The sequence below is a fragment of the Melitaea cinxia genome, chromosome 17 (assembly GCF_905220565.1).
Source record: "Melitaea cinxia chromosome 17, ilMelCinx1.1, whole genome shotgun sequence".
In the NCBI taxonomy this organism is placed as follows: Eukaryota; Metazoa; Arthropoda; class Insecta; order Lepidoptera; family Nymphalidae; genus Melitaea; species Melitaea cinxia.
The window spans coordinates 4,066,643-4,081,066 of NC_059410.1; the positions used below are offsets into that span (position 1 = coordinate 4,066,643).

The 14,424-nt window shown below is 38.7% G+C and overlaps 1 protein-coding gene across 1 annotated transcript in view; it reads left to right on the forward strand.

The window, feature by feature from the left end:
• Window positions 1-14,424, forward strand: part of LOC123661492 (putative phosphatidate phosphatase) — a 125,456-nt gene that overhangs the window by 76,515 nt on the left and 34,517 nt on the right. The window contains exon 3 of the mRNA XM_045596448.1: window positions 1,662-1,859. Within this exon, the coding sequence (XP_045452404.1) occupies window positions 1,662-1,859 (198 nt within the window). The remainder of the gene's footprint in view (window positions 1-1,661; window positions 1,860-14,424) is intronic.

Sequence of the window (14,424 nt, forward strand, 5' to 3'; positions counted from 1 at the left end):
TCAATTTAAAGTAATGTCTGTTCATATATGCATTTGTCTGTGTGTCTGTATGTTTACGTTTGTGTGCGTGTAGGGTATCTTGAGAGGACTGATCTGATTGACTTGCTTTGGTTGTCTTCCTTCTTGACAAATATTTGTATCAGCCTTACGAATGTTTGTCTTTGTCTTGTCTTGTTTGTGGTTTGGGCGTTTGGTTTTGAATGAAGATTGTTTCTATAGTCCCGATATAGGCTTTTATACTACTGAGGGCTATTTTGTGTAATGCGTTCATTTATTTACTAATTACGCGTTCGTTTATTTAATCACTATATATATATATATATATATATATATATATATATATATATATATATATATATATATATATATATATATATATATATATCATATTATTATAATAGGTAATCGGATTAATCTTTAAAGTATTCAGAATATTTTTACAACACGTATTGTAGCTGCATTTTAACCTATTTATATTAAACGAAGAATTGACGTACGATTTTATTTTTGTGTTTGTGTCCCACACATTAGGAATTTTAAACATTTTTGAATATCATATCAAAAATCTTAATTCAAAATCAAAAAGCTTAATTGGCAAGAGCGCCGACACAGTCAGTCGGAGATGCGGGTTCGATCCCCGCTGAAGCGGTCGATTTTTGATATGATATTCAAATATGTTTAGAATTCCTAATGTGTGGGTAACACAAAAATAAAATCGTACATATTAAAAATAGCATGGTGTCGTCTCCTGTCAAGGATTTTCATTGTAATATGAAGCTTTGAATAGTTACGGGTTTCTGTAAAGAACTCACTATAGACGGCGCCACGGTTCGCTTAAACCGAAAATAAAATCATCATATCAAAAATTTCGATCTAGCGGGTACATCGTTCCATAGCTTAATTGGCTAGAGCGCCGACACGGTCAGTCGGAGACGCGGGTTCGATCCCCGCTGGAGCGGTCGATTTTTGATATGATATTCAAAAATGTGAAGAATTGACGTATTATACGTGTGCTGTAAACACGTTGCTTTCCGACTGTAATTTTCGATGGCCTTGTATAGTGTTACTTGCGCATATGTCATCGGATTACGTCTCAAATACAGTATTATTAATGATATACTAATATTATACAGATTTATTAAAATTATTAAACAATCTTTATAATGATAAAAGTAAAAGAATATGGCAGTCTGACTTTGATGGTTGATTGCTTTTTTTTGTAAAAGTTAATGGGTTCTCCGAGGTTTTACCCGCGTTGCATTTCTTATTATGTATGATAATAATTAATTCCTAACTATTTTATTTTAATTTGACACATGAGTATTTATTCGCTCCTATGAGTTGTTTGATCAAATTACGACATAAAAATCTTTCAGTAGGCGTCTTTGGGTTTGTTACATTACCAACTTATTATTATTATTATAATTATAAAAATTAACGTTGCTAAGTGTAAAACTCGAGAATGGCTCGACGAAATGGCTTTATTTTTTTTTCTATGTTCCTTTAAAGGCCCACGGAAGATTTTAATAAAAAAAAATTACTATCAACTGTATGACAGAACGAAGTTTGTAAGTTTCTAAATGTTATAAGGACATACATCAAAACATACAAATGTGTAATGATTGTAACTATATAACTATAAGATTTTTTTTTGTCACCAGATGTGTCTCACCGAATGGATCAGACTGCGAGACTATAGAGGCGGTCGGTCTCGTGTCATCTTCGGGAGGGAGATACCCGCCTGGGTGTGGGAGGCATACCGGGTTATAGGGGTGTTCCTCTTTGGGTGTGCCTGCCAGCAGCTCACCACTGATGTAGCCAAGTACACCATCGGAAGGCTGAGGCCGCATTTCTTCTCCGTAAGTACATTTCCTTATAATGGTTTCTATACTAAAAAACGATCCGTTTTGCTTACGATCAATTTCGAACATGTCGTGTTTTTACCAATCTTATAGGCTTCGGAGGCTTCTTCTTGTGCTGTGTGGTTTCGGCACTAAAGAATTTAGCCACCCCATCTCTTCCCGTGGGTGTCGTAAGAGGCGACTAAGGGATAGCACAGTTCCACTACCACCTTGGAACTTAAAAGGCCGACCGATGGCGGGATAGCCATCCAACTGCTGGCTTTTTAAATGCACAGACCGAGGACGGGCAGCAGCGTCTTCGGTGCGACAAAGTCAGCCCTGCGGTCACCAACCCGCCTGCCCAGCGTGGTGACTATGGGCAAAAACCCCCATGAGTTCGAACCTAAAAATAAGGCCCTCAGTTCCCGGCAGCCCCACTATTCCCGGCTACGGCAGCGGCCGTGGTAACGGTGGGGTAGAGGGTGCTAAGAATCACCGGGGTACGGGAGGCTGCCATAGAAAAATATTCCTGGCTACGTATAATGGACGCACGCTACGGTTGGACCATCACCTCACCGAACTTGAGGTAGAACTTAGTCACATTAAGTGGAGCATACTGGGGTTGTCTGAAGTCCGAAGAGAGGGAGAGGACACGATGATCCTGGACTCCGGGCACTTGTTCTACTTCCGTGAAGGTGATGGGCTTTCCCAAGGTGGCGTCGGTTTTCTGGTTCACAAGACTCTCACTAACAACGTTGTGGAAGTCAGTAGTGTGTCGACCCGGGTAGCGTACCTTGTACTTAAGCTCACCGACAGGTACTCCCTGAAAGTGATACAGGTATATGCGCCGACCTCGGCACACTCTGACGATGAAGTCGAAGCCTTTTATGAAGATATCACAAGGGCCATACATGGCACTACTTCGACCTTCTACAGCGTTGTTATGGGAGACTTCAACGCTAAAGTGGGAGTACAAGGCCGCGACGGATCGAGCATCGGACCACACGGATTGGGGCACAGGAATCACAGGGGGCAGACGCTTGTCAACTTCCTCGAATCGGAGAGGCTCTTCTTGATGAACTCATTTTTTGAGAAGAAGCCCCAAAGGAGGTGGACATGGCAAAGCCCCGATACTGTGACGAGGAACGAGATAGATTTCATCATAGCGGATAAAAGGCATATATTCAGAGATGTCTCAGTGGTTAACAGGTTTAACACCGGCAGCGACCACCGGCTAGTACGGGGCACTCTGAATATATGTCTCCGAAAGGAGCGGACCCGCTTGATGAAATCTACTCTCCGACCCACGCTGCCCCAAATACTATGTGGCTCCGAGCAGTTTCAGTTGGAACTCCAAAACCGATTCGATTCGCTGGAAACTACTAGCGACGTGGACGAGATAACCGACAACGTGGTGAAGACGGTGTGTACACTGGGTCGCAGGCACTTTCCACCAACAAAGCCAACGAAGCAGTCCAAACTTTCTCCCGAAGCCTTGGATCTGATGCGGCAGAGGCGCGAGTTGCCGGCTGCTTCGCCAGAACAGAGGGCTCTTTCCAAGAGGGTACGGAAAATTATTCGCCGAGACCTCCGCTGCTCAAATACGAGAGAGGTTGCTCCTCTGATTGAGCAGAATAGGGGGTCCAAAGTTTTCCAAAGACCATTGGGGAGAAGACTTCTTGCGAAGCTTAAAACAGCAGATGGCAGAACCGTCTGCTCTCGCCCTCAGGTCCGAGAAGAGGTTGAGAATTTTTATGGACAGCTGTACTCGTCGAGCGCACGCAAGCCTGCGACTTGGGACACCGAAGATCCACGGGCACCATTGTTGCGCCATTATTCGGAGTGTATCCCGGACTTCGAAGAGGATGAGATTGGTGCAGCGCTCGGGCAGCTTAAAAACGGAAGGGCCCCGGGGGATGACGGAGTTACCACTGAACTCCTTAAAGCCGCAGGGCGACCTGTCCTGAAAGCCTTGGCAAGACTATTTAACGCCGTCATCCACCGAGGTACCACGCCGGAGGCGTGGTCCAGGAGTGTGGTGGTGCTGTTCTTTAAGAGAGGCGATAAGTCTCTGTTAAAGAATTACAGACCGATCTCACTTCTGAGCCACGTCTATAAGCTGTTTTCGAGGGTTGTTACGAATCGTCTCGCCAGAAGACTCGACGAATTCCAACCACCAGAGCAGGCTGGGTTTCGAAATGGCTACAGCACCGTGGACCACATCCATACTGTTCGGCAGATTATCCAAAAGACGGAAGAATATAATCAACCGCTGTGTATGGCATTTGTGGACTACGAGAAAGCCTTCGAGACCTGGGCTGTCCTGGACTCTCTGCAGAGATGTCATGTCGACTGGCGATATATCGAGGTACTAAAATCTATGTACGACGCGGCGACGATGACCGTTCATGTCAATGACCAAAGAACAAGACCTATTTCCCTCCGGCGCGGGGTAAGACAGGGGGATGTAATATCACCGAAACTGTTTACCACTGCGCTAGAGGATGTTTTTAAGACCTTGGATTGGGGGGAACGGGGCATCAACGTCAACGGTGAATTCATCTCTCACCTTCGTTTCGCCGACGATATTGTCATCTTTGCGGAGACGCTGGATGAGTTAGGCCAAATGCTGGCCGGCCTAAACGAGTCCTCCCGACGTGTCGGTCTCTGTATGAACTTGGATAAGACGAAAGTTATGTTTAACAACCAAGTCATACCGATACCGGTATCGGTCGATGGTACCCTTCTCGAAGTTGTTCAGGATTATATTTACCTAGGCCATACTATCCAACTAGGCCGCAACAACTTCGAGAAGGAGGCCGATAGGAGGATTCGGTTGGGCTGGGCGGCGTTTGGCAGACTCCGTCGCGTCTTCACTTCGAAGATTCCGCAATGCTTGAAGACAAAAGTTTTCGAGCAATGCGTCCTGCCTGTGTTAACATACGGAGCCGAGACGTGGACACTGACCAAAGGACTGGTCCACAAGTTTAAAGTCGCTCAACGTGCAATGGAACGGGCTATGCTTGGGGTCTCTCTCAAAGACAGGATTAGAAATGAGACTATCCGCGGGAGAACGAAAGTAACCGACATAGCCCACAGAATTAGCAAGTTGAAGTGGCAGTGGGCTGGTCATCTGTGTCGCAGGACCGATGGCCGTTGGAGTAGACGGGTCCTAGAGTGGAGACCGCGTCTTGGCAAACGCAGTGTGGGACGTCCTCCGGCCCGTTGGACCGACGATCTACGTAAGATTGCCGGTGTAGGCTGGATGAGGATTGCGGAAGACCGGGATGTGTGGCGCGAACTTGGGGAGGCCTATGTCCAGCAGTGGACTGCGATAGGCTGAAGTGAAGTGATAGGCTTCGGGATTGTAATCTATATATTAATACGCGAAGCAAAAACTTTGTACAGCTTTTTACGAAAATTGCGCAGACGAGTATGAAATTTCACACACTCATAGTTTATATGGAGAAGGAGTGCAGGATGCTATTTTTTTTTTTTTAATTATGCATAAAAAATACACGAAATCAATAAAAAAACATTACATAGTCAGTACCAGGTATTTGAGACACACAGATGCATATATATGTATATATTCTTTTGTTTATTATTATAGAAGTCTCTGTTAGTTCGTTAAATGAGTCTGAGATGAATGCATAAATACTTATCTAGACGATAGAAGTCAAAATTCTCAAATTAGGGTCATTCCTAAATTTGTCAATTTTTATTTTATTTTATTCAATTAAGTGTATTTTACATACATATTTTTTGTTTTATAGACTATATATTGTTTGCTATTTAGACACTAGGTAATAGGATAGTCTATTCAAAAAACTTAAACATTACAAACCTGAAAAAAACCTCACCATACCACAACTTACTTTACTTTTACTTCGCCTATTATTATTTTATCAAAGTCAATTTCGCCTACAAGTAATAAATATAATTGAAACAATTGGTAACTGCCGTTATGTGCACATTCCGCCAAAACTATATAAGACGGATTTCAATTAAATCTTACAACTTTTATATGCTGGACTCCAGGCTCTTATAGAAAAAATGTATTATCTTCATTTATTATCAAGTTATTAAAGCATAAACTACTAAAGTATGCATATTACAATGATTTTTTTAACCGCTTCGTATTCAGAAATGCATTTTTGGGTGTAGTCTTATTGACGTTTTTTCTTATGCCGCATATAATAATAAATAATCATTACATAGTATAAAACAAAGTCGCTTCCCGCTGTCTGTGCGCTTATCTTTAAAACTACGCAACGGATTTTGTTGCGGTTTTCTTTAGTAAGTAAAGTGATTCTAGAGGAATGTTTATATGTATAATACATGCATAATATATTAGAGGCACACTGATAGTTTAAGAGGTTTCCTATTTTATATCGTAAATAAACACATTTTTTGCGCTTACATTTCAAATATTTATTTTATATTTTATATTTAGTATCAGTTATTGTACCCCTGCGAAACGGGGGCGGGTCGCTAGTATTTAATATGATAAGAAACACGAATGAAATCACGTGTATTATCTACTTAAGAACAGATAACTATGTCAGTAAAATACGCTATGTACTTAAGTTAACGCTGTAACAACCACCTGACAATCGGCGGTTTGCGGGTTCGATTCCCGTTCGGGTTGGATATTTGTATTTGTTCAAATATTTCTTTTCGGTTTGGATGACTGTCTTTGTGGTACCTCGGAGAGCACGTCAAGCTTAAGCTGTTGGTCCCAGTTGTTATCATAAATACCTGATAGCGATCGTTACTCATAGTTGGGAGTATATCCCCCCCCCCATGCAGTGGAGCATCGTGGTGGATTAAAATCCTGTTCTTGTCCTACATGGAGAAAGAGGCCTATGCTTAGCAGTATGATGTTACCCCCTGAATCTTAAAAAAGTTGGTACGCCACATACATGTATTATATTTAGTGTATATTTAAAGTGACCTGTGCTTTACGTCATTCACAACTTTTTCTCAATTTTTATTGAAAATTATGCCAAGAAAATTACATGTAATTTTGTATGTAGTAAAAACTGTGAGATTGAAAATCATTAATTTCGCGTTTAAACGTGAGAAGCGAGGTTTTTTTCCTCACTAATAATAATGTATTATTGTCGCATACAAGCATGTTGTTATTTGAATCATTTTTTAAGTAATGAACGCCTTAATATAAATTTATCTTAATAAAAATACTGTTATTATTTCATTCTTACAGCTTGTCATTCGTGTGGGTTATTGACTCCCATAAAGAAAACGAACAAACGTACATGACGTACATCCACATCCTTTGACAGTACCATGTCATTAGTTCGCGTAACCGCAATTATTCCGTCAATCATTCCTTTGATCCCTTCTCAATACACTCCACGTAAATCACTACAATTAGACATAAATTAGTGCTAAGAAATGTGCTTATAGAACATGCTTACAAAGACAGTCTCAGAGATGAAAATTATTGAACTTCATATATACAATTAAAAGGAATGATTTATTTGTAATAATTAAACTCTGAACGATTGTTTTATCATTAGAAGTCTATATCATGCAGGCTATAAAAGATCACGTTATAACACAACGTAGGAGAATAGCCGGTAACTATATTACAATATGGTTACTATGTCGATATGAATAAAATAACGATTGCTCATAATTTTGTTGCACTAAATTGTCAATGAGGGACTTTATCTCACATAAACTGTGTTGAATCGAGACTGTGTCAAAATTCTAACTGTAAAATACAATCTGTCAAACGAATAGTTAAAATAATAATTATTTTTGGTACGTAATAAATTGACAACGCTCTGGTGAAGCGGTGCATGTGCCGTGTGAGCTTGATTGCGGGTTCGATTCCGATCGAGATGAATATTTGTATTTGTACAAATAAGTATTTTTTTCTAGTCTGGTCGTCTGGTCTTGTATCACCGTGCCCCTGAGTCTGTCCCAGTTGTCATAGACACCGGATAGTGATTGTTACTCATAGTAGGGAATATATCCGCCAATGGAACAGCCTGTTGGATTTTAAGCTCCAACCCTTCTCCTACATAGAGAAAGAGGTCTGTGCCCAGCAGTGGGATATTACCGACTGGATCGTGATGTAATCCATATTGTACAGCTAATTATAACTTATTTCCATATATTAATACAAGATTGATACTTAGCTTACGGTCACAAATGCTTTGGGTATTTTTTTTTTCAAGCTACATATTAATAAACACATATGTGTGTCACACTGTGTTGCTATGGCATTAAAGAATATAACCACCCCCTCTCTTCCCGTGGGTGTCGTAAGAGGCGACTAAGGGATAACACAGTTCCACTACCACCTTGAAACTTATAAAGCCGACTGATGGTGGGATAACCATCCAATTGCTGCCTTTGAAATATACAGGCCGAACAGCAGCGTCTTCGGTGCGATAAAGCCAGCCCTGCGGTCACCAACCCATTTGCCCAACGTGGTGACTATGGGCAAAACACATGAGTTCACGCCATTTTCGGCGTGAACTTCTGGAGGTGAACAGTGGATTTCGATAGGCTGACATGATGATGGTGATGATGATGACGTTTATATAATTATTTTGAAATACGTGTTTCTTGCATTCTCGTTAGACAGTTATCCTTATTGATTGAATATTGCGCGCAGAAGCCGTTGAGGTTGAGGCTCGATAAGCTCATAAGCCGATTTCACAGTCCCCGCTCGCTGTCGGGCTCCCACTAGCCTCCTATTATGCATTTCATAAATATTGGTATGAACACCACGTAGAGTGAAAATTATCATACAATTTCAAAGCTTAATGTATTTTTGAAGTCAAACATCTTTACGTACGCTTGACTTGGGGCCAAGCTGGTAAATGCGTGACGAGAGCGTTACAAAAAGTGTGATCGGGTGGCGCGGAAGGAAGTTGAGAGGGATATCTAAGTTAGTGAAAAATAGGAAGAGAGTTACGTTTCCTAGGTTTTACTTCAGTTGTGCAGAATAAAGCACACTCGTTTTTATTTGTTGTTTTCTTTTGTGTATAAATTATGTGGTGCGTAAGTGATTCGTAAGGAAGAGCTATTAAGTACCTACCATAACTAGTAAAAATTACCAAAAGTACGATATCCTAACTTTTTATCTCTTTTTCCACATTTTGATAAAATGGTAGATGAACAAGTTGACCACCATCATGTTAAGTGGTTACTGCCGCTTTGACGACTGCAAAATTATAGGAATTGCAGGCGCGTCATAGACATTTAGCTAAAGTATACTTCGTAAGAGGTTGAATAATGTGATAGTAGAATTAAGAATAGTCGTATTAAATTTCGCGGTTTTAGTCTATAAATTATACCGGCTTCAGTTGACCGTTTTTGTGAGTCAGTTAATTTTTCTTGTTACTTACATAGAGATCCTCTAACCCGCAATGAAGCAGCGTGGGTGATTAATCTCCAGTCCTCCTACATGACAAAAGAGGCCTGTGCCCAGTTGTGGGATATTACGAGAACTACAAGAACTCGTGGTCGCGATATCAATGACTAGATGAATGATTTAGATTTTGTTTTCAAAAACTATTCATAGTTGTTTAAAAATTCCTAAGTTTAAATTTTTGAAATCAAGCGTATGTAGAAAACGGATTAAATTTGTTTAACAAACCAGACAGTTTACAGAGGACTTATAGTATAATCGTTTCCGTATTAAGTTAATTTTATTTTTCAACAGACTAATCCCGAGGGTAAAAAATATCATTCTGATAAGTTAATTTTAAAAAACCCGTCACAGGCAATTTAAGCATTAGGGTGCTTTTTGTCAATATGTCCGTAACATATAATATGAAATACATATTCAGATCGGGAACGTCACTCGGAACAGGATTGAACCAGATCATACCGGATTAAACCAGAATGGAGAATGTTCCAGTGATTAGGACACCAAATAGTTGTATTGGATTTTTTTTTAAATATCGGTTTTATGTTAATTGAATTGTATGCTACTGTTATTTATTATCTTAAAAATAGCTTAAATACATAAAATTGATTTCTGTCAATTCTTACACATAATTTTCAACTTCTTTAATTTAATAATAAAACATATGTAACGCGGAACAATAGCTATTGTTACGTTTATAAAAAATATCCGTTTACTGTTTTACTCTGCGGTGTAATTAAGTATGAAATTTTATTACCTTCGATCAAGTTGGAGGCAGTAAAGTTTTAACGATCGATAAAAATTTTTACTCATAGACTAATGACGTAAATTAGTAATAAACATGTTATAAGTTACAAAATTGAGTTGTCTTAAATTTTAAAATAGCATAGATGAGTTTTTATACGACTAGATCAGAAAACAAACTTATGGCCCATCTGATAGTGAGCGGCTACCGTACCCTAGAGACGCCTAGAACACCAGAAGCTTGGGCTTCTAGGCGCGTTGCCGACCAAGCGATAATTGCGTGTGAGTAACTACGTCTGTAGTATACTCACTCACTTACAATTTACATAATTCTATTGACCTGAGCGTATCCTAATTACTCAATTGAAGCCACTTTAAACGGTCTAGATCTGTACGGTGTGACTTACTGCACTGAATAAATTACACATGTTTTATGATATGTTAGGAATATCTTTATTGGATTTAACGTTTGTGTTTCAATGCTCCTTTTAAATGAACTACGCACATAAATAAACACGGCGTGATTACCGTGTCCATTATGATTTTCATATCTGTGGTACTTATTGTTTAAATATTGCACATAAATTCATGTCATACTTTTACACATTCGATTTACAAAATCATTTTTTAAGAAACTTTTAAGTCCTTTGAAATTATTATAAAACAATAATCTCTTAAATTAATATTTTTAAGGTCTATTTTATTTACAATTTTGAAGCAATTTTATCTATCATCAATTATAATGATGCTTAAAAAACTTACTGCTCTCGAATTTAATTCTGAGACCATGATGTTCCACGTTCAAATGCTTACACTGAGTTCGAGTATGGCATGCAAAAACATATGCGATTCGGCTGATGTAAAATGGTTACTGTTACATTGGCCATATTGGTGTTTGCCGTGGTCTGGGTGTTAGTGCAAATGTGTAAGAATAGATTTATTCTTACCAAGAAAGAATAATTATAATTATATATATTACTAGCCGACCCGCGTCCGAAGTGGTTGGGCGTTAATTATTATTTTTGTGATGCAAATATATAGTAAAGTTTTCATCTCACTCGAATTTCTCCGACTTGATTTACATCACTCACTCACTCACTCACTTCAGCCTATCGCAGTCCACTGCTGGACATAGGCCTCCCCAAGTTCGCGCCAGACATCCCGGTTTTCCGCAATCCTCATCCAGCCGACACCGGCAATCTTACGTATATCGTCGGTCCAACGGGCCGGAGGACGTCCCACACTGCGTTTGCTAAGACGCGGTCTCCACTCTAGGACCCGTCTACTCCAACGGCCATCGGTCCTGCGACACAAATGACCAGCCCACTGCCACTTCAACTTGCTAATTCTGTAGGCTACGTCGGTTACTTTCGTTCTCTCGCGGATAGTCTCATTTCTAATACTATCTTTAAGAGAAACCCCAAGCATAGCCCGTTCCATTGCACGCTGAGCGACCCTAAACTTGTGGACCAGTCCCTTCGTCAGTGTCCACGTCTCGGCTGCGTATGCGTATTCAAGCATTGCGGAATCTTCGAAGTGAAGACTCGACGAAGCCTGCCAAACGCCGCCCAGCCCAACCGAATCCTCCTATTGGCCTCCCTCTCGAAGTTGTTGCGGCCCAGTTGGATAGTATGGCCTAGGTAAATATAATCCTGAACAACTTCGAGAAGGGTACCATCGACCGATACCGGTATCGGTATGACTTGGTTGTTAATCATGACTTTCGTCTTATCCAAGTTCATACAGAGACCGACACGTCGGGAGGACTCGTTTAGGACGGCCAGCATTTGGCCTAACTCATCCAGCGTCTCCGCAAAGATAACAATATCGTCGGCGAAACGAAGGTGAGAGATGAATTCACCGTTGACGTTGATGCCTCGTTCCCCCCAATCTAAGGTCTTAAAAACATCCTCTAGCGCAGTGGTAAACAGTTTCGGTGATATTACATCCCCCTGTCTTACCCCGCGCCGGAGGGAAATAGATCTTGTTCTTACACATACTATTATTTTTCACTGATTTTTTTGTTCAATAACAATAAAAGATAGCCTATGTTTATGTACACATGAGTTCACGTTATTTTTGGTGTAAACTTGTGGAGGCCTATGTCCAGCAGTGGACTGTATAGGCTGTAATGATGATGATGATAGCCTGTTACTCCTGTATAGTGTAGCTTTCTGTTAGTGAAATAATTTTCATGATCGGAACAGTATTTCCAAAGATTACCCCCTACAAACAATCAAAGTTGGAAACTTTACCTCTTTATAATATTAGTATAAATAAGAGAATTTTCTTAGGATTTGATTGTGTCATATTCTTGGTATATATATTTTAGCATACCTAACAATTAATCATTCGACTTCTCAACGTGTTGATAACTAAAACGTAACTGTTTACGTGACTGGAATATTAACAGCCGATTAATGATTGATAGATCGATTGCTTCGCATAAATTATTAGCAAATTGAATTCTTGTATGGGTACTTGTAATGCAAGCAAGGACGGGTTGTTTTAATTGATAATATTTGTTATTAAAAAAACCGGAGAAATAAATATTGTATAACTTTTTATTTACTGCTTAATTAGTGACGGATTATTGGTTAAAATTAAGATTTTTTTTTCTTAAACTTACATAGATATTTTATGATCGATCACTTCATGATGGTTTTCGATAAACTATGAAGTTTTAATGAAGTAATTTACTATATTAAATTTCAATTTACGTAATTCCTTTACCTTTGTGAAAACTTTTATATATGCCCAGTAACTGAAATCAAACCCACTGAGCACGAAAATATTATCGTACCGTCCTATTTAACCCGGTTCAAAATTGAGAAGTGTCGTCAACTGATATAACTTTTTACTCGGTTTACTGAATTTGAGCATTCCTTTTTTTAATGTAAAGATGGTGCTTTTTATATGGTCGAGTACTTTCACCTGATAATGCGTATTAAATTGATTATTTTTTTACTATCTACATTGTATTACTTTTCTATGTAAATTACAGTCGGTTTTTTTTCGTTTGCGAGCAAACAATTATTTTTTATCGAAACAAACGGTGCGTACATTTCGTTAACGAAAATATTAAAAGTCATTATAAAAAAACTACATATTGAAATATAAATTGTTGTCCCATAAAGTAAACATAGTCTAAATAAACTAAGTCATTTTATTAATTTGAATTTGTTAGCCGACTTAAAAAAAGGGAATGTACTCAATTCGACTGTATTTTTATATGTCTGTTACTTCAGAACTTTTGACTGGATGGACCGATTTTAATCAAGATTTTACTAGCACTTTCGAGTTATATATAACAATGCGTAAGTACCTGACTATTTTTCTTCTAGCTAAGTTGTCAATATAATTGAAATTATTTCTTTTCGTTTGCAAGCAAACACAGTCATTGTACAAAAAGTTTGGTTTGCGACGTTTGTTCTTAATTGGCGTATCACCTGACTTATAGTGATCTCAGAGCGTTGGTATTCCCTATTGACTGTATGTTTGTCACTGCGTATCCATAAATCTAAGCAGAGCGACCGTTTCTACCCTCGTGTCTAAATTTACACCTCGTGTTATACTTTTGTATGACGTTTTACCGTCTGGGTGGCTGTAACCGAAGCTGTTAATTTAAAACGTAGCGTTTCTATATCGTTAGTGAACTAAGTTAGGGTTTCGCTAAGTTTATTTATTGGTATTTTATTGGTACAAGTGACTTGTGCTGTATCTATTTTTATTGTTATATTTTTCCTTGTTGTTTTGTAATGTCAATTTTGATATGAGATCTTATTTGAAAAGACATTGGTCATTGATTTTGTAATTAGTTGTATGATGTTGGATATTTATTTAAAGATAAGTCATGCTGCAGGGTGGTATTTTAAACTATAATATCGCATTAAAATGTAGATAATGCCCTAAATTCAGAGACAATTCAGTTTCTTGCCGATTCTTCTCTGTAAAATCTACATTCCGAATCGATGTTAGCTTAATTTTTACAAAAATAATAAACACCTTAAAATTTTAATTTGTGAAATGACGATTCGAAAGTGCCTATTTGAATAAAAGTTATTTTTGATTTTGATTTTGATTTTGATTTTTAATATATATCGCATTCGTGTAGACCAGCGTAATTAAAAATCTTATTGATATTTAAATATTGCATGCAAACAAAACAAATAGAAGCCGTCAGTAAACCATTAGAACTTTGCAAACTTTTTTTTGGAACTTTTCATATATTATTTTAATCCAAAACTGTAATGTTTTAAGTGTAATAAAGAATACAATATAAATTTACTTCAAAGTATACATTTGTCACTTTAATTAAAACGCTATGCGACAGCATCGCTGTCTTTTCGTGCGAAATGACTGCGTATGGCACGAATAATAGCCGGCGACACGCTCCGCCGACCGAGCCGGCGATTTGACATATTGTCC